Source organism: Silene latifolia, chromosome X, assembly GCF_048544455.1.
Source record: "Silene latifolia isolate original U9 population chromosome X, ASM4854445v1, whole genome shotgun sequence".
Lineage (NCBI taxonomy): Eukaryota > Viridiplantae > Streptophyta > Magnoliopsida > Caryophyllales > Caryophyllaceae > Silene > Silene latifolia.
The window spans coordinates 155515929-155537135 of record NC_133537.1 but is presented as its reverse complement, the minus strand read 5'-3'; the positions used below and the strand labels follow the sequence as shown (position 1 = coordinate 155537135).

Here is a 21207-nt window from a genome sequence, read left to right as displayed (position 1 = left end):
GAGTACCTTAGGGTGTGATAACTCCTTGGCTACCGTTTATTCCAAGGTGACCCTTGATGCCATGCAACCGTTCTTTTATCTTCCATCATCATTTTGTCAACAAAAAGGGAATGGGCACCAAAATCTCCAATATTGAGTTCAAGTACCGAAAATCAAATAGTTTGCAAAAATTACACAAATGAAAAGAGGAGCAAAAATAGACGCCTATGCTTCAATAAAAGTACCCTTGCTACAAAATGGGGTTACTTTGAAAATGTTCAAAAGAATGCAAAAATTAAAAAATAATTGCCACGTATCAAATGTCAATCATCAAAAAATGTCAAGAATTATCCTTCAATGACAAATGCCACAAGAAATTGGAACAAATCAAAAGCAAACTACCTTTGTGAAACTCAAAGCATATTGATCCCTTTTATCCATTGATCTCATTTTTGTTGCATGGTGGAGAGGGGACGACCCTTCTTCTTGTCTAGGCAAGAGGGGGAATTCCGCGATCCTACAGTGTTTCTAAGACCATAGGGAGTCTACTCTTGACGAAAGCATTTAACGATTGTGACAAAAGTACCCTATTTTGACACAGCTTGGAGGTGATTTGTTGGTATCCTTTTAGAATTAGTAACTGTTAGAGTAATTTTCCTCCACAATAGTGCATGATCATATTAAATCTCATTAAGGAATATGCATGGGATATTCATTGGCAATACTTGTCAGCTGATCAACGTATATCGGTAACGGTTGGTCGACTAGGGTTTGAAGTTACTGTCGTGAGACGGCGGTGTTCAGCTGATCCCTTTCAGTCACACCTAAAGGAACGAGCCCCAACACAAAAGCTAATTAATTGTATGTGTTGGGAAATGTGTCCTCAACAATAGTGCGATCACATGATTTAAATATCATTATTAAATCTCATACTAAGAATACGTGAGGGATGATTCTTTTTATAGTCGACTGACCGTCATTAATCGGTAATGATTGGCTAACTAGAGTTTGACATTACTGTCGTGTGACGGTGGTGGTTAGTTGATCCCTTTAGGTCACACCTATAGGATGAGGCCCTAATTGATATTTAATAATTGTATGCGATAAGAATTAATTAATTCCTTAATTATGGGAGTGCAATTTTGCGTCTTATTGTAATGTGATTAAATAAGATTTAATTTAGTAATTAAGTGTTAAATTACTAAATTAGTTGAGGTATTATATAAGTTTTCAGGTAGAGGTAATTAGTTTTTTAAAGTTACAAGAAGTTGTAATTTTAACTAACTAGTAATTATGGGACCCATTATATGTTGATATAATGGTAGTATACTACTCAAAAAGTGGAGTGTATATTATATTATTAATTGTAATATTTAAGTGTTAAATGATTACATTAATAATTAATTATGTAAGATAGTTAAACATATGACTTATAAGCATTTGTGGGACAAATTACAAAAGGCAAAAATGGACCAAAATGAGTCCAATATTTCGGCCATATGAGAGAGCACAAGATGCTCTTTTGTCTTTGTTGTTTTTTTATTAAAGCATGATAGTGACTTGTCATATGAGCTTTAAGCATACCTATACTCTTACACACTCTACCTACACTATACAATAGAGTAAAAACAAAAGCAAAAATATTCCCTACATGGGAAGAAGCCACCGGTTTTAGCTCCATATAATGAGCATTTGTTGCTCATTTTTCCACTACTTGTTTTGCTTGTTTTTCTTCTAACTTTCCCTCACATGGAAATGGCAATAAACTCTCACAAATACTAATACATTAAATCTATTACTAGAAGTAGTAATAATAGAAATATTAGTATTATTAAGGTTACATTTCTACTACATATCTAGTTAATATTAGTAGGAATTTTTGGGATTAATCTTTGGTGCAATTTATTGGAGTGGCTTCTATACTTGGAGTCTTAGGAGGATCATCCATCATATTTAGCTCAAGAACAAGTGAAGGAAGGTGACCTTACTTGTGCCCATATTTTCGAACCAACCATCAATGTAAGGGACATTATTTTACTTATAAATCTTTCATATTGTTATGCATGCACTAGATCTAAAGAACAAATAATTAACAAGTTAATTAGTTCACTATTAGAGGAGTCTAATAATAGGTATATGAACCTAACAGTATGAAATACAGTTTAATTAGTCCCCTGATAAATTAAGTAAAACGTTAGCCGATTAATTTATTTTAGAGTGATATCGATTTGTGAACTCGAGGCGCGGAAATTATTATTTAATTATGCGATAATTGAATAATAAATTATTTGAGATAGGAATTAATGATTAAACGGTGATTAGTATTGGTACGTAAAATATATGTGTAGCTGTACACGTATATTTACGGAGTGTTTTAGACGAATTTAATTGGGAAGCTTTTAAACATAAATCGATGTTTAAATAAAATTTACACGTATTTGTGCGACAAATATAAGAACTAAAATGGACCCGTAAATAGGTCATTTTGGATCGTGTAAGTGCATGTGGTAGTGTGTGTGTTGTGCTTTAAACACCATCATTTCTCTTACACATTTGACTTCCCCATAATTACTTTTGTTCTAACCCACTCACATGAGGATTGGGTGTAATTAAATAAAAATAAAACACTTCCCCACTAGCACACTCCAACCGTCCTCCCTCCTTCTACACAACATTTGTGTTGTTCTTTTTCCACTCAACTTTTGCATGTGGAAAATTCTAGTGTGTTCCTCTATCTAAAATCCTCAAAAATTAGGAATAAAATACTAAGTGTTAGTATTATAAATATAATATTTTTACTAAGTGTTAGTATGTTTTTCAAGGGCAATCTTACATAATATCTAGTTAATATTAGTAAGATTTTGGGGTAAATTCTTGGGTGCTTAAGAAAGGAGGTGTTCTATCTTGGACACTTGAAGATGGAGTATCTTGTCATTTATTTTAAGCTCAAGAACAACAAGATAGGAGATCTCGTTGTGCCCAAATACTACCATTACTCAATGTAAGGAAAACTTGTTTTTCCTCTTTTTTTTTAAGGCTTATAAATTACATGCATATTAGTCTAGAGCTGTTCAAATGCGGACTTGGGTCGGACATGGGCCGGGCTGTGAAGGAAAAAGTTGCCCTTTAAGACCTTAGTGGGCGGGCCGGGCCTTAAATATGGGCCAAGTATCATTGCCCTTGCCCGCATTTTAGTCAAAAGTCGGGCGGCCTATGGGCTAATGGGCCGTAACACGAAACATCAATTTAGATGTTTTATTAATTAAAATATATAAGCGTAACCAATATATAAATATTTTCGTTATATTTTAACCTTTATAGTTTACGTATTATTTTAGTGTTCTACATCCATATAAAATTGATACAATTTTCTTTGAAAATGTCTTTTTTTACGAGTAAAAGTAAAGGATTTAAATAGTAAACGGGCTTAATGGGCCGGCCCACGAGATTTTCCTGTTGTCCATACCCTCCCAATTAACTTGGCGGGCTGGGCTTGGCCCGCTCTCTTAATTTTTCGGGTAAAAAATATTTATCCAAGCCCACGTAATAAGCGGGCTGGACGGGCGGGCCTAATGGGCGGGATGACCCATACATATTACATAGATCCAAAGATTTCTAAAATAACGAATCTTTATAAGCTAATTAGAGAGGTCTTATTTCAGGTTATGGTCTTTCAATTGGTATCAGAGCTTTGGCTTTAGTATGCATGTTTATTTTAAACATTTTAATCTAATTATGAGTAATTTTAAAATAAAAAATGGTGCTAAAATGAGGATTTTTGCACGAAAAGTTTTGCATGCATACCTTCTGATCTCAAATGATTTGTGATCAAATGTGGTGAGTTGTGGAATTATTTTGCTATTTTTAATCATTTTTATGGAAAACCGAGTCGAAAATATCGTATTTTGGTTAAGAGGTTAACTAAAATAGTTAAACTTGGATTCTGACCTTGGAATTTTTATATCTTATCACATGCAATATTTGCAAATGTTCTGCAAAATTTCGTAAAAAGTTATGAAGATTTACATGTTTAATGATTTTTAATGGTTAAAAATCGATGAAAATTGATTATTTTATTCAAAAATGATGAACGGAATTTTCTGGGTATGAAAATTTTTGGTATATTTCAAAATATGTTATCCATGATTATTTTGTTGCTGGATTCAGCTTGCCCGTTTGATTTTGGAGTCCTGGGTGCTAATTTCTTTAAGGTAATGTTCTATCTGGCACAGTATCCCTCGGCATTGTTTGAGATGAATTGTGATCCATTGTCAAATATAATTTCTGATGGGATACCAAACCTGCAGATGATATTTCGTTTGATAAAAGAGATGACCTGTTTGCCTTTTACTTCTGTGAATGCTTCTGCTTCTATCCACTTTGAGAAATAATCTGTCATTGCTAGCATCCATATTCTGTTTCCTGTGCCTCTAGGCAGAGGACCAACTATATCCATTCCCCACGTCATGAATAGCCAAGGAGAAATGATGGGGTGTAGGGGCTCTGCCGGCTGATGGATTATTGGTGATGAGCGCTGGTTGGCATCACACTTGCGGGCAGATTCTGCCGAGTCTGCCCTCATTGTGGGCCAGAAGTAGCCTTGTCTTAGAGTTTTGTTTGACAGACTCCTGCCCCCTGTATGGTTTCCGCATTCGCCACTAGGGAGGGCATGAAACACAGTTTGTGCTTCTTGCTTATCCAGGCACCGTAAGTAGGGTCCTGCCAATTATTTTCTGAAAAGTATATCATCAATCAGTATGAATCTGGAGGCTTTCATTTTGAAACCTCTTATTTCATTCTTATCATCTGGCAGCTTCCTATGCCGCAACCAATCTAGGTAGGGTGTCCGCCTATCCCAGTCATCTGACTGGTCTGTTGGCTGATCATCCGACTGGTCAACTGTTTGGTCGGCTAGCTGGTTCTCTGGCTGGGCAGCTTCCTGGCCATCTGTAGTTGTTTGAATTGCCACCTCATCTTGCTGGTCTTCCATTTTCCCTCTGTCCACCTCTTCTAATTTTTGGATAGAAGGTTCCAGCATGTGCGTGATGGGGATATTGGACAACTCTGTTGCCTGGAAGGTGGCCCCTAGAGTTGCTAAGGCATCTGCTTCCACATTTTGGTCTCTGGGGATCTACTTAATCCTGCAATCTTTGAATTTCTGTTTCAGCTCCTTTACTACCTTTAAGTAGGCGATCATATTTGAGTCTCTGGCTATAAATTCATTATTCACATGATTAGCTATTAGCAAAGAGTCACTGAATATTTGTAGGTTCCTGACTCCCAACTCTAGAGCTAGCTGTATTCCTAGTATTAAGGCTTCGTATTCTGTTTTATTGTTGGTTACCTTAAACTCACACCTTACTGCTTGTGCTATCAGGTCCCCCTGCGGTAAACACAAGATTAGTCCTAAGCCTGCCCCCCTTTGGTTGGAGGCTCCATCGATGTGCATCTTCCAGACTTCTGCTTCCTTGTTCCCTTTGAGGGTTAAGATCTCTTCGTCTGCCAAATTTAGGATAGCTGGGCTGAAGTCTGGCACAAAGTCTGCCAGTGTCTGCGACTTTATTGCTGTTCTCGGATCATACCTGATATCGTATCCACTAAGATGTACGGACCACTTTGACATTCTGCCTAATAGCTCAGGCTTCCTCATTACGGATTTCAATGGGTAATTGGTTACAACATGTATGGTGTGCGACTCAAAGTAGGGGCGCAGTTTGTAAGATGCAACTACCAGTGCTAGTACTAACTTTTCGAGAGATGTGTACCTGGTCTCTATTGGCAGCAGAGACTTGCTTACGTAGTAGACTGGCTTTTGCTCCTTATCTTGCTCCCTGACTAGAAATGCGCTTACTACTACCTTTGTGATAGCTAGGTAAAGGAACAATGGTTCTCCTTGCTCCGATTTTGATAGTAGTGGCAGGGTGCTGAGGTAGTGCTTCAGCTCCCTAAATGCCTTTTTGTGTTCTGAAGTCCACTCAAACTTCTGGCGCTTTCTCACTATATCGTAGAATAGTCTGCACTTGTCTGAGGATCTTGAGATGAACCTGCTCAAAGCTGTTACCTTACCTACCAGCCTCTGTACATCCTTTGGTTTTTCTGGTGACTCCACCTGTAATACGACTTTAATCTGCTTAATGCTAGCTTCTATCCATCTTTGAGTAACAATATAGCCTAAGGATTTGCCGGAGGAAACTCCAAAGGTGCACTTAGACGGGTTTACTTCATTTTGTATTCTCTAAGGATGCTGAAAGTTTCTACTAGATGCTGCATGTGATCCGTAGCTTTCTCTCATTTCACCACCATATCATAAATATATACCTCCATGGTTCTTCCTATTTGTTCTTTGAACATACGGTTGACCAGCCTTTGATATGTGGATCCTGCATTTTCCAGGCCGAAGGGCATGACATTGTAACAGTATATTCCTCTTTCAGACATGAATGTTGTCTTCTCTTGATCTGTAGGATCCATCTTGATTTGATTGTAACCACTCCAAGCATCCAGGAATGTTAACATTTCATGTCCAGCTGTCGCATCTACCATTGCGTCAATGTGTGGTAGCGGGAAAGGGTCCTTAGGACATGCCTTGTTGAGGTCAGTGAAGTCCGCACATACTCTCCATTTTCCATTCTTCTTGGGTACTACCACCACATTTGACAACCATTCTGGGTACTTCACCTATCGTATCTTGTTTTGATGTGACCATAATTAGCGCATATTTAGCCCCCGAATTAGCCTTGTTCCCATGCTTTTTAGTGCATATTTGGGTCATTTATTGTCTTTAGTTCTTTGTTTTGCATATTCTTTGAGATTTTGATCCCTTGGTAGGAAAGGAGTGCAAATCTTGCATTTTCATGGCAAAACGAGACTAAATTGATCGAATTCAATGACCAAGCATCAAGGAGAGACAAGATTAGAAGGCCTTTGCACATATTATAGTAGATGAGCAATGTTGAGAAAGGATCCTTGAGTCCCCGAGGAAATCCCCAAGGAATTTATGAAGAAAAGGGAAGAAAAGAAGAAGAAATGTTGCTGAGGCACAATCCGTGCGGATTGTCTACAATCCGGCCGTCCTCCACATGCACAATCCGTGCGGTTTCATCCCAAGACGCTCGGGTTTGCAGCCACGAGAATCCGCCCGATTCACCTGGCCGCCGTGTTCCACCGCTTTAATCCGCCCGTCCCGACTCCAAAACGCACGGATTCACGTACATCGCAATTTCGTCTTCTCCAAGCTACAAAGAAAGAAGCCCTTCCTTCGAAAAATACCGGCTCCTCCCTGCTCAATCTAAAAAGTGTAATTACTAGTTTAGCCCTTAGTTAACCCTAATGCATCCCCCTAATTTCCACTATAAATACCCCATTAGTCTAATTAGAAGAGCATGTTCTTCTTATCAATAATTAGAGTAGTTAATAACAATCAAATCTCTCTTTAGTATTGTAATCAACAATTAATCAAGTTCTAATACAAGTTTTATTTCCTTAATCTCTCTTTTGTTCATCCTTTATTTTGGGTAATTGAAGATTATTTGGGTTATTATTGGGAGATTGACAGCCTCTCAATCAAGCATCAAGTACTTCTTTTATATTTGCTTTATTATTGGAATCATTAGTAGGTATAATTCTCTTAATCCACCTTTAATTATTGTTAATTACTTTAATTTATTCATCATGTTTTCTTTTGTTGATATGATTGACAACCTTGCCAGCATGATCAACATGATAATGAGTGAGTAGTCTCTTAGATAGGGTTAATAGGTGATTAGGGGAAACCAACATGGGGAATGATTCATGCTTAAATTAATATGCTTTCATGGTTTATTTTCTTGCTTGTTTTGATCTCAACTCATGCACATGTTATGTTTGATGAAATGCTAAGCCTATGAATCCTTGCCTTTACCACCATCTCCTATCTTTTCAATGAGACTTGTAAGACATAACCCAACTCGAGTCTCATTAGACCATGCATGTTGTTGAGTAGGGTAGACTAAGTCGACTTGTAGGTGTTGTACAATCAAATCGATTCGGTTCCGGGACCCAAACTTTCCTAGGATTGTAAGATATAACCCAACTCAATCCATCACAACAATAGTTGCTTGCTTATAATTTGAGAACATGTTTGTATGATCAATTCCCATGAATCCCCCATGACCCCATGACACCCTAGTGCTTTTTATCAATTGTTTACAACCCTTTAAATTCATCTTGCTTGTTTATTTCCATTGCTATTTAGTTTAGTGACCTTCTACATCAACCCAAATTGTGACACCCCTAAGACACCACTAGTTTCAATTGAAATCTCATTTCAATTTCCGTCCCTTGGGATCCGACCTTTACTTGCCTCTTTACTAATTGTAGAGTTGTTTGTGAAGCTATAAATTGTGTTTTGATTCGGACGTGACCCAACGACCACATCTATTTAATTGTGAACACGAAATGGACCGATAAAAAATGGCGCCGTTGCCGGGGACGGTGTTTACTTGATTTTGATTTTCTTTTATTGTTATTAGTTGTGTCTTTCTTCGCCTTGGGGAAGTAAAACTCCTCAATGTTTGTTCTAATTGTTTTCAAGTTGTTTGATATTTTGCATGTCTAGAAGGTCACAAGGTGATTTGTTACCTTTTGACCGTGAAATTGAAAGAACCTTGACGAACAATAGGAGATTTGCTAGGAGGAATTGGAGAGGTATTAGTGAGGTTGTTCAACCAACTATTGAGTTCATCAACCCTTTTGCAAGAGAAGGAGAGGAGAACCCATTACAAAATACCCCACAAAATCAACCTACAATGCCTAAATTTTCATCACATTCTGTACCCACCGAGGAGAACCTACCCAATGGTACTCCCACACCACAACATCTAACCAGAAATTTTATTGCCAAATCCGCCTTTATCCAATTAGTCGAAAGGAGCCAATTTGGGGGGATGCCTAGTGAAGACCCTCATTCTCATATGAAAACCTTTTATGACTACTGTGATGCGATTTCTCAAACCGGTGTGACTCAAGACCAAATTCGATGGGTCTTATTTCCTTTTTCTCTAATCGGCACCGCGAAACAATGGTTGAAGGGCCTTGACAAGGCCACTCTCGGAATAGATTCTTGGAAGAAGTTGGCTCTAGCTTTCTAGAAAAAGTTCTACCCACCGGAAAAGACTAACATGCTAAGAGCTCAAATTACGGGTTTTAAGCAAAGGGATGAAGAATCATTGTTTGAAGCTTGGGAGCGGTTTAAGGGAATTTGTCGCTCATGTCCTCACCATGGACTTAGCGAATGGTTCTTGGTACAACAATTTTGGAACGGTTTATATGAAGATTCAAGGAACATTCTCAACATGGGATCAAATGGAATGTTCACCGAAGTAGATGACAATCAAACATGGAACAAGATTGAGGAAATGGCGGTCCATAACTCACAATATAGTAGACCTCGCAAGGCTACCAGAGGAGGAAGGCAAGAAGTGGACTCCGTTACTCAATTGGGTGCTCAACTTAGTGCTCACATTGACACAATCAATTTGAAGTTTGAACAAGCTATGGCTAAACTTGATGAAGCCTAAAAATCACCAAAGCATCATGTTAATGCCATGACGGCATCCTCATCCATCCCAAGTGGGATATGTGAGAATTGTGGAACTTTGGGACATGACCAAAGTGAATGTAGGGGAACAAATGAACAAGTGAATGCTTTCCAAGCATACAAGAGTGGTACCCCTTATTCCAATTATTACAATGAAAACACCAAGTTTCACCCAAATCTTTCATACAAAAGCCAAAATGTTCAAAATCCTCAAACAACTTACACTCCACCTCCCATGAGAAACCAAAATCAAAGACCCTTTTACAACCAAAACCAAGGTTACCAAAATCAAAATCCATACAATCACCAAAATGACCAAGGTTTTGATGTTCAAAAAGCGGTCCTCCAAATGCAAAAGAATCAACAAGAGTTTTTCACTCAAATGCAAAAAGAGAGTCAAGCAAAGGAAACCACCATCAACAACATTCTAGCTCACACCAAGATGTTGGAAACACAATTGACTCAACTAGCATCTTCAAGCTCACAAAGACAAAAGGGGCAATTACCACCTCAAAGTAATCCCCCAAGACATGAAACGGTTAGTGCCATTCACTTGAGAAGTGGTACAAGGTATGAAGCACCGAAGAAGCAAGTTGAGGATGAAGTTGTGGAAGCTAGTGATAAGGAAGAAATTGTGCAAAACTCCAAAGATGGAGAATCATCAAAAGAAGAAATTTCAAAGAGAAATGAAGACAAGGTCAAGGAGAAGGAGCCCATTGTGATAAGACTTCCTTTTCCAAGTCGTCAAGCCAAGCCCAAATTTGATGACCAACTTGGAAAGTTTATGGAAATTGTGAAAAATTTGGAAGTCTCAATTCCCTTCACGGAATTAATCAATCACGTGCCGGCCTATGCGAAATACATGAAAGACATCCTCACAAAGAAGAAGTCGATCCGGAAACTTGAGACTATCGCCTTCACTAAGGTGAGTAGTGCAATACTTCAAGGGAGTTTACCTCCAAAACTAAAGGATCCGGGAAGCTTCTTAATACCGTGTACCATTGGCGACACCACGATCAACAAAGCCTTATGCGATCTAGGGGCTAGTGTGAGTGTTATGCCGTACTCGGTAAGTAAAAGGTTGGGAATGGGAGAGCTTAAATGCACCAATATCACACTCCAAATGGCCGATAGATCGACGAAGACACCATTAGGGATATGTGAAGATGTCCCCGTGCGAATTGGGAAGTTTTTCATCCCGGTGGACTTTGTCATTATTGATATGGAGGAAGACTCCAACATTCCAATCATTCTTGGAAGACCCTTCTTACACACCGCGGGTGCGGTGATTGATGTAAAACATGGTGAGCTCACTCTAGAAGTGGGAGATGAGAGTATAACTTTTAATCTTGACAAAACTATGAGAGCTCCCCGTTTACGTGAACCGTGTTTTATGATCGATCATTATAGTCGGAAGGATGAAAGGAAGAAGTCGGAACTCCAATGGAAGAAGAAAATTGAAGATGCTCCATTCGAAGAGCAAGTGAATTGTGACAAGGAGAGCTTGCAAAGCTCACCAAAATCAAACAAAGAAGAAGAAGATGGCCTCATTGGCCAAGAAAAGGAAATGGGAAAGTTGTCACCATCAAATCAAGAGATTTTCAATGATCAACTTAATGAAGTTTGTGGTCTTTGGGACGACGAATTTGAAGGGATTTTTAATCCCTACATTGGTAATGCCATCGATCAAGACCGACAACAAGGGCCAAGGTCTATTGAAGACCTCTACCATGACAATGAACAAGCTTTTGACTACTTTTCCAAGGTGTTGAGCAACATCAACAACACCTTGGACATGCCCCCTTGACATCTCATAAAGAATGAGAGTTTGGTGGAGTCCTCCCTAAACCACCATTTGTAAATATTTCTAACTCCCTAACTTGCATTTCAATTCTTGTATTACATTTTTGTTATTTTTGGATTTTTATACTTTGATCAAGATAATTGTCGTATTTGAGAGAAGTGAGGAAGGGATTAATAATTTCAATTAATGTGTAGTGCTTTATCTTAGTGAGGGGATGACAATTACCTAGGCTATCCATGCCTTAGTAGTGCCCCCCCACAATGAAGAACACAAGATATGAAGAAGAATGGAAGAATGACAAGGGATATGCATTGTACACGGATGGAACTGAATCCGGGTACAAAGGGGTCGAATCCGAGCGGATTCAGGAGAATCCGCCCATTTTCAAGAAATCCGAGCGTGTTGGGTAGAAGACGCACGTCCTGAATTGAGCTGAAGTTTTCAAATTTTTGACTGTCAGCAAATCCGAGCATCCTACATTCTAATCCGCCTGTCTTTGAAAATCCGCCCGTCTTGAAAAGAAGACGCCCGTCTTCTTAGCTGAGGAAAACAAGAAAAATTCCTGGACTGAAATCCGCCTGTCTTCAGGAGAATCCGCCCGTCCCGTGTCTGTGAATCCGAGCATCTTCACTAAAAACGCCCGTCTTTAGGCGAGTTTTTCCCAACCTGAAAAAGGCGAATCCGCCCGTCTTGAGCGTAAACCGCACGGATTGCCCCTGCATTCAATTTTTCGGGCTTTATAAAACCCCTCCCACATTCATTTCTTCATTCCTTCATTCATAACACTACTCAAAACCCTCAAAACCCTCATCCTCTCCATCACAAAAACAAAATTCCTCAACTACATTCACCAAAATCAAATCAAAACATCCTTTTAATAACAAATCAATCACTCATTTTTCAATAAAAATCAAAACCAAGCACAAAATCTTCAACCTTTGAGTCGATTTTTTAATTCATAAAGGCAAAGCCTTTCATCTTTAAATCGATTTGGGTGCACTAGAAATTGAAGATTTTTCACTCTTTCCTGGTTAATTCATCAATGGCAAGGACTAAGGGAGCAACAAAGGTAAGAATGGCAAAGGCACCAAAGGCAAAGACACTTTCACAAAGGCAAAAGACTCTTCAAGCGAAGAAAGCATTGGCTATGGTGGTAGCAAACCCAAACTTGGAAGTGCAACAACAACAACAACCTCCCATGGGTGCAACAACATCTACTACTCCGGAAATTGATCAACTTGCAAACTATCCGGAGGTAACTTTCATTTCCAAAACCCATAGGGACACTTTTGCTAAGTTTGCTAGAAAATCATTTCAATCCACCAAGTTTATATGTGAAGATACCTTAGAAAAATTGGGTGTCCTTGAGCAAACTAGAGCTTTTTTCAAAGCCATGGGGTTGGAGAAATTGTTTGAATCAAAAGAATTGATATACCCCTCCCTTACCTAAGAATTTTTGAGTTCTTTGAAAGTTAACAAGTTTGAGACTATGGAGAACCTCGAGTTTCGTCTAGCTAATGTTAGTAGACGCATCCCCTTTACGGAATTGGGTAAAGCTTTGGGTCTTAGTGATGAACCGAGTTATTTTAAGAATGTTGGCAAATATGACCCCGACCCTCTTTGGGAGGCAATTTCCGGAAGGAAATTTGAAGACTTTCATGCGAGTCGTGCTCTTTTAGTCCACCATCCGGGCATAAGAGTATGGCACAAGGTCGTAGGGAGCACCATCAATCCAAGAAAAGACACCAATCATTTCACCAAACTCGATTTTGTTCTTCTTTAGTCGGCTTTGAACATTGGAAGAGTACACACCAAGCCTTTCAACTTTCTAAGGCTATTGGTGGATAGATGGCTCAACATTTATTGTGGAAAGAAAGGCACTACCGTTATTGTGAATGGAGGCCTAGTCACTATCCTAGCTAAATACTTTGATCCTAACTTCAACAAAGATAAAAAGTATGAGGCGAAAGAAGGTGGTCATCTCGTTGATTTGCATACTATGATACACAAGTACAAGTGGGTTGCCCATAACCCTCTTGACACCAAGTATGGATGGCTCACTAGTGAGGCTAGTTCTTTCACTTTGCCTTCAAAGATTTGTCGATTGAGTGTCCTCCGGACCAATTATCTACTTCCCCTTTCAAAAGAGGCCGAGTATATTATCCAACAACAAAAGGGTGAACTTGAAATACCCTCCTCTTCCATTGTCACACCACCTTACCTTTTGAGTATCAAGAGTTCAAGCCGGTAGGAGTTGAAGCAAGAAATGATTATTTGACTCTTCTTATGCAAGCAATGCACAAGCAAGCCTTTGAGGATCGGAAAAATGCTTACTTAGCTCAATATCCACCCCTCTTACACTTAGCTAGGCAAGGACTACTTGACCCATCATGTCCTTTGCCTAATTGGGCGGATAAGGAAGTCCTATTTCCGAGTGCATCTAGGGTTGTTCCGGGTGACAATGAGGTTGTTGGTAATGAAGAAGTTGATGATAACATTGATGAAGAAGCTAGTGAAGAAGGAGTAGAGGATGATGAGGAAAATGAAGAAGAAGGTGAAGAAGCAAGCGAAGAGGGAAGTGGCAATGAGACCACTTCTAATGAGGATAATGATGATAGTGATGATATGATGGAAGATTAGCAAGCTTTGGAGGCTCCTACCCTCTCAAGGGTTGTCTATTTCTCTCTTTGGTCTATTTATTTATTTTTCTTGATCATTGTTGGAATAGTCCTAGCACCATTAAGGACTCACACCTCGGTACTTTTTGAGGTGTTCTCATTTTATTGTTCCCACTTTCAAAATCCAAAATGACAAATTAGTTTCATGCATTGCATAGTGTGTGCATGAACTACACCCATCCTTGGATATTAGCAATAGTGTCTAACTCGGTTTGGGGAAGTTAATGCATACACAACGGGAGGTAATCTAAATTATCCTCTCCGTCATAAACAAAAACCATGCATCATGTAGTGTAGACTAGTGTAGATTGAATTTAGTGTAGAAATCATGCATCATGTTTGCATAATTTCCCATCATTTTGGCCATTGAGGACAATGCCCATATTAGTGTGGGGATGGGAATTCTAACTTAACTCTTATTCAAGAATCCAAAAAAATTGAAAAACTTCGAAAATACATAAAAATTTGAAAAATTGAAAAACCCAAAAACATGTTTATTCCTTTTATAGTGTAGTTATATTGTATATATTGTACATTGTGTTTGTTCTATCCTTGTTCGCATTGATTGACTACGCCACATCCGAGACATGAGGATAATGAAGACCGCATGGTATGATCTTTCCAATCTCCTTTTTCCTCTTTATGTTAATGACTATGTGGCTTTATTTTGATTGATGCGGTATAACAATGTGAATTTAGGACTTACATTTAGTTTATATGTCATATTGGTTGATAGAATCAATTGCATTAGGATGTTTATATTAGTTGCATCATTGCATGTAGTTGCATTTAGAAAAAAGTTTTGAAAAGTGCCTAATTGAGAACTTTGACAAGAGCAACTAAGCCATTACAAATACTTTTTCAACTTAAGACTTTGCCTACTAGAATGGTTGTAAAACACCCTAGATAGTGTCATACTAGTGTCTTTTGACCCATGACCCAAAGCCTAGTCAAGGGTTTGCATGTGAGTCACCTATCCAACCCCGTGATGCGATGTGGACTTGGTTAACTTGTCTAGGTGCCCTTGATTGACCTTGTGGTAAGACAACCCAAAAATACTTTCTATCAAAAAGTTTGAAGTGCTCATTTCGAAATTTTGTCACGTGGAAGTAATTTAATGCCAAAGAAACCTCAAAAGTTATGAATTGTTGAATGTTGAGAAATTTTATTGTTTTGATGGAGGCGTACCACTTCGATGTGCTTTGGAGCGGGATCCATTGAATTGGGCCCCCACACGGTTGTGAATTCGGCTGCCCAGAGATAGAGTGACTATCACCCCGAAAAGCTATTGTCTAGAGGTTAACCGGTTGCCTAATAAGCGATTGGCGAAAGCAAAGGACACTAGCCCGGAACGGACAAACCCCATCTTAAATTTTTGAAATGTGAAAGTGAAATGAGGACAATTTTGAATACTAGTCATATTCACCGTTGTGTATAAAGATTTGAGCATTTCATCCCCAAAAAGCCTTTTGTCAAACCACTTTGTCGAGCTTGGGACGATCCATGGCCTTTACTTTTGTAGAGAATTCGAGACTTGTCATGTCATATGCTACTAGCATCATAAGGATCATCATTCCACCACCATCGGATCGCTCTTGACGAAAGCATTTGGAAATTGAGGACGAAAGTAGTCTAGTTTAACACCATTTGGAGGTGATTTAGTGCCATCCTCTTAGCTTTAGTAATTTGTTGAACTAGTATTTGTGAAGGATTACATGCTCTTAAATTTGTTCTCTCTTGGTTGCCTCTGCCACTTGATGAGGAAGTGGCTATTCCTTTTGTAGATGCATCCATTATTTGATTTTGTGTGCTTAATGTTTGGATGTGTCGCCATTTTGGCAAGACCCACCTTGCCTTGCAAGAAGGCATCCTACCTCATGGTTGTCTTGTTGTGAGTTGAAGGGGCGGAGTGAGACCCGCTAATTGTCTCATATCGGCTATGTTATTAGGTTAGTTTAAATAATGGTCCTAGTCTTTGTCACCTCTTTACTCAAGACGAGCAAAAGTTCGGTTTGGGGATATTTGATGTGACCATAATTAGCGCATATTGAGCCCCCGAATTAGCCTTTTTCCCATGCTTTTTAGTGCATATTTGGGTCATTTATTGTCTTTAGTTCTTTGTTTTGCATATTCTTTGAGATTTTGATCCCTTGGTAGGAAAGGAGTGCAAATCTTGCATTTTCATGGCAAAACGAGACTAAATTGATCGAATTCAATGACCAAGCATCAAGGAGAGACAAGATTAGAAGGCCTTTGTACATATTATGGTAGATGAGCAATGTTGAGAAAGGATCCTTGAGTCCCCGAGGAAATCCCCAAGGAATTTATGAAGAAAAGGGAAGAAAAGAAGAAGAAATGTTGCTGAGGCACAATCCGTGCGGATTGTCTACAATCCGGCCGTCCTCCACATGCACAATCCGTGCGGTTTCATCCCAAGACGCTCGGGTTTGCAGCCACCAGAATCCGCCCGGATTCACCTGAAGCCGCCCGTGTTCCACCGCCAGAATCCACCCGTCCCTACTCCAAAACGCACGGATTCCCGTACAGCGCAATTTCGTCTTCTCCAAGCTACAAAGAAAGAAGCCCTTCCTTCGAAAAATACCGGCTCCTCCCTGCTCAATCTAAAAAGTGTAATTACTAGTTTAGCCCTTAGTTAACCCTAATGCATCCCCCTAATTTCCACTATAAATACCCCATTAGTCTAATTAGAAGAGCATGTTCTTCTTATCAATAATTAGAGTAGTTAATAACAATCAAATCTCTCTTTAGTATTGTAATCAATAATTAATCAAGTTCTAATACAAGTTTTATTTCCTTAATCTCTCTTTTGTTCATCCTTTATTTTGGGTAATTGAAGATTATTTGGGTTATTATTGGGAGATTGACAACCTCTCAATCAAGCATCAAGTACTTCTTTTATCTTTGATTTATTATTGGAATCATTAGTAGGTATAATTCTCTTAATCCCTCTTTAATTATTGTTAATTACTTTCATTTATTCATCATGTTTCCTTTTGTTGGTATGATTGACAACCTTGCTAGCATGATCAACATGATAATGAGTGAGTAGTCTCTTAGCTAGGGTTAATGGGTGATTAGGGGAAACCAACATGGGGAATGATTCATGATTAAATTAATATGCTTTCATGGTTTATTTGCTTGCTTGTTTTGATCTCAACTCATGCACATGTTATGTTTGATGAAATGCTAAGCGTATGAATCCTTGCATTTACCACCATCTCCTATATTTTCAATGAGACTTGTAAGACATAACCCAACTCAAGTCTCATTAGACCATGCATGTTGTTGAGTAGGGAAGACTAAGTCGACTTGTAGGTGTTGTACAATCAAATCGATTCGGCTCCGGGACCCAAACTTTCCTAGGATTGTAGGATATAACCCAACTCAATCCATCACAACAATAATTGCTTGCTTATAATTTGAGAACATGTTTGTATGATCAATTCCCATGAATCCCCCATGACCCCATGACACCCTAGTGCTTTTTATCAATTGTTTACAACCCTTTCAATTCATCTTGCTTGTTTATTTCCATTGCTATTTAGTTTAGTGACCTTCTACATCAACCCAAATTGTAACACCTCTAAGACACCACTAGTTTCAATAGAAATCTCATTTCAATTCCCGTCCCTTGGGATCCGACCTTTACTTGCCTCTTTACTAATTGTAGAGTTGTTTTTGAAGCTATAAATTGTGTTTTGATTCGGACGTGACCCAACGACCACATCTATTTAATTGTGAACACGAAACGGACCGATCATGTTTGCTGCCAGCAAGCTGTTTACCTCCTGGTTGATTACCTTATTTCTCTCAGCTGCGAACTTTCTTCGTCTCTGCTGGATGGGCTTGCATTTTGGGTCCACGCTGAGTTTATGTGTTATGATGGACGGATCTATCCCTATCATGTCGTCATGTGACCATGCGAAACAATCCATGTTAGCCTGCAAGAATTTGATTAGATGCTGCCTTAGGCTTTCGGTGCATCCAGCTCCAATTAACACGGTCCTCTCCGGGTGCAGCTTGTCCAGGTTGATCTGATCTAGCTCCACAGTCGGAGGCTCAATGTATTCGTCCTGGACATGCTACTTCGGTAATTGCTATGCTGGGGGGCTGACAGTGCATTTTAAGACTTTCTTATAGCAGCCTCTAGCTTCCTCTTGGTCTCCTCGCACTGTTTCTACTCCCCATGGTGTGGGAAATTTTATGCATTGGTGATATGTTGAGGGAACTTCCTTCATTAGGTGCAGCCATGGTCTTCCAAGAATGACGTTGTAGATAGAAGGTCCATCTATGACCAAGTACCTTACCTGTTTGTTGACTCCGCCCACGTAGATTGGGATTACTATCTCACCCACGAGTTGGCTGTCTCTCCACTGAACCCTACCAGCGGGATGGTCTTTTTTTGTAAATCCTTCTCGCTGAACCCCATGTTTTCTATGGTTTTTAGCATGATCAAGTTGGCCGAGCTACCAGTATCCACCAGGACCTTTTTTACTGTGCAGTTGGCCATTGACAGAGTTATGATGACTGCGTCGTGATGTTCTTGCTCGTCACGTATATCTCCTTCTTCAAAAGCAACCGCAGGTAGATCACTATGAGAAATTCTACAAGAAGTTTCTGGTCTGTCTCCCTTAGTCTCGGTAGCACGCCTTTTGGCTGCTGAATATGTTAGCCCATATATGTCTGAGCCGCCTGTTATCACGTTTATTATCTTGATGCATTTAGGTGGAGTTGCAGGTTTTGTGGAGCCTACCTTATCCTGCTGCTTGCCCCCACGTGGTAATAGGTGGCTCAGTTCTCCCTGCTCATATAGGCGTCTGATCTCCCTGCGTAGTGTGTAGTAGTCTTCAGTGTTATGGCCGATATAATGATGGAAGTCGCACTTCTTCTTGCTGTCCTTTCGCCATGCATGTTCTTCTACTGGCGCCCTGGGCCATCTTACCCTGTCTCTCATCTCTCTGAGTGCTTTCCGGATTCCTCCGACACTAGTTGTGAATCCATACTCTGCCAGCGTAGGGAGCTGCTGATTTTATTCTCTTTTATCTACTTTATTGACTCCCCTACCATATAGCCGGTACCTCAAAAACGACATCCTGATAATCATCACCATTATCGGATGGACTACTCCTTCTACACCTTATAGACAGTACAACAAGCCACTTCTTAACCGTAGGATCGGTGACATAGAACACTTGTTTAGCTTGGGATGCCATTATGAAAGGATCATCCTTATTATTGCCAATCTTACCTAGATTGACCAACGTAAATCTCATCTTATCCTTTCGGACACAATGGATGTTGTTATCAACCCAGTTACATCGAAACAACGGCATTGTGAAATCAATGTAATATAATACCAATATTTCTTGAATAACACCATAATAAAGGCATTTTCCCCAAATAGGATTTTTATCTATTGAAGTAGCAAAGTGCATTGCCTCAAATTCAGAACTCACACCACTATTTTGCATTGTGCTCAGCTCATCTTGCTCGCGGTGTAAAAAGTATATCCATTAATGGCAAAACTGCTGTAAAAGGTGACCCTCGCATTTGGACCTAAACCAAGACGTAGTAACCTAGGAGATATGTCATCACCAGTTTGATTCGTATACTCGAAGACAATAATCCGAAACCACTCTCCAAACGTCTTCGTATGCTCGTTTGTAATTCACTTCTCGGTCTTGTTTGGGTGATCGTATTTGAGCTCATCTTTGTGTTGTTGAATATAAGGTTGCACCTCATCTTCGTTGTTTAGCACAAACGTATGTGCTAAATGGAACATTTCACGTGTCACAATTTTTTCAACCCGGCCCGTAATACCTTTTCCGGTCATCCAGTCACTATGATGATTCTTAGGAACGCCAATCAACTCCTTAGGGGAGAGATGAGCGTAACAATATGAAAGAGCTTCGTCTAAAAGAGCGCGTTCAACAATACAACCTTCCGGACGATACCGATTAGATGTATAGTCCTTGTAGACTTTCATCAATCTTTCAAAAGGATACTGGTATCTCAAGTACACGGGCCCAAGGTACAAAATCTCCCTAACCAAGTGAATGGTCAGATGAATCATGATAGTGAAGAAAGAGGGTGGAAAATACATTTCCAACTGACAAAGAGAGGTTACAACGAGGTCCTGCATTGAATCCGCGTCATCGGGATCGATGACTTTCTCGCATATGGACTGTAAGAAGAGACAGAATCTAGTTATAGCATATCTTACCTTTTCAGGTAAAATGGAACGAATAGCCACAGGTAGTAATTGTTGCATCAAAGTGTGATAATCATGTGACTTTAGCCCGGTGAGTTTTAGGTCTTGCATCGACACTAGGCTTTTGATGTTCGACGAATAACCATGTGGCACTTTAATTCCATTCAAGCATGCACATAACTATTTTTTCTCATTCTGTGAAAGGGTATAAGCTGCTGGCGGTAAAAATGTATGATTACCTCTCTTCTGTGGTGCCAACTCTAGCCTAATACCCATCATTTTCATATCTTCCCTAGCTGCGGCGTTATCCTTTGTTTTACCGGGAACTTTCAAAAGGGTATTGATAATATTATCACAGACATTTTTCTCAATGTGCATGAAATCGAGGCAATACCTGACCTCCAGGTCAGGCCAATTGGTCGGACTAAATCTTTTCGGTAACTTGTCGTTAGGAGCACCTAGACCAAAACACAATTTATAACTTCACAAACAACTCTACAATTAGTAAAGAGGCAAGTAAAGGTCGGATCCCAAGGGACGGGAATTGAGATGAGATTTCTATTGAAACTAGTGGTGTCTTAGGGGTGTCACAATTTGGGTTGATGTAGAAGGTCACTAAACTAAATAGCAATGGAAGTAAATAAGCAAGATGAATTGAAAGAGTTGTAAACAATTGATAAAAAGCACTAGGGTATCATGGGGTCATAGGGGAATCATGGGAATTGATCATACAAATATGTTCTCAAATTATAAGCAAGCAATTATTGTTGTGATGGAATGAGTTGGGTTATATCTTACAATCCTAGGAAAGTTTGGGTCCCGGAACCGAATCGATTAGATTGTACAACAGCTACAAGTCGACTTAGTCTTCCCTACTCAACAACATGCATGGTCTAATGAGACTCGAGTTGGTTTATGTCTTACAAGTCTCATTGAA

The 21207-nt window shown here is 39.4% G+C and overlaps 1 protein-coding gene and 1 non-coding gene across 2 annotated transcripts; both read right to left on the bottom strand.

Moving 5' to 3' along the window:
- Positions 1-5110: 5110 nt before the first annotated feature.
- On the bottom strand, positions 5111-5629 carry LOC141618635 (uncharacterized). Its single transcript, XM_074435728.1, has one exon. It carries the CDS (start codon positions 5627-5629, stop codon positions 5111-5113), a length of 519 nt encoding a protein of 172 aa, XP_074291829.1.
- A 3508-nt stretch (positions 5630-9137) lies between these two features.
- Positions 9138-9244, bottom strand: LOC141624448 (small nucleolar RNA R71). The gene has a single exon (XR_012534255.1). It is a non-coding gene; the product is annotated as a small nucleolar RNA R71 (small nucleolar RNA).
- Positions 9245-21207: the final 11963 nt, after the last annotated feature.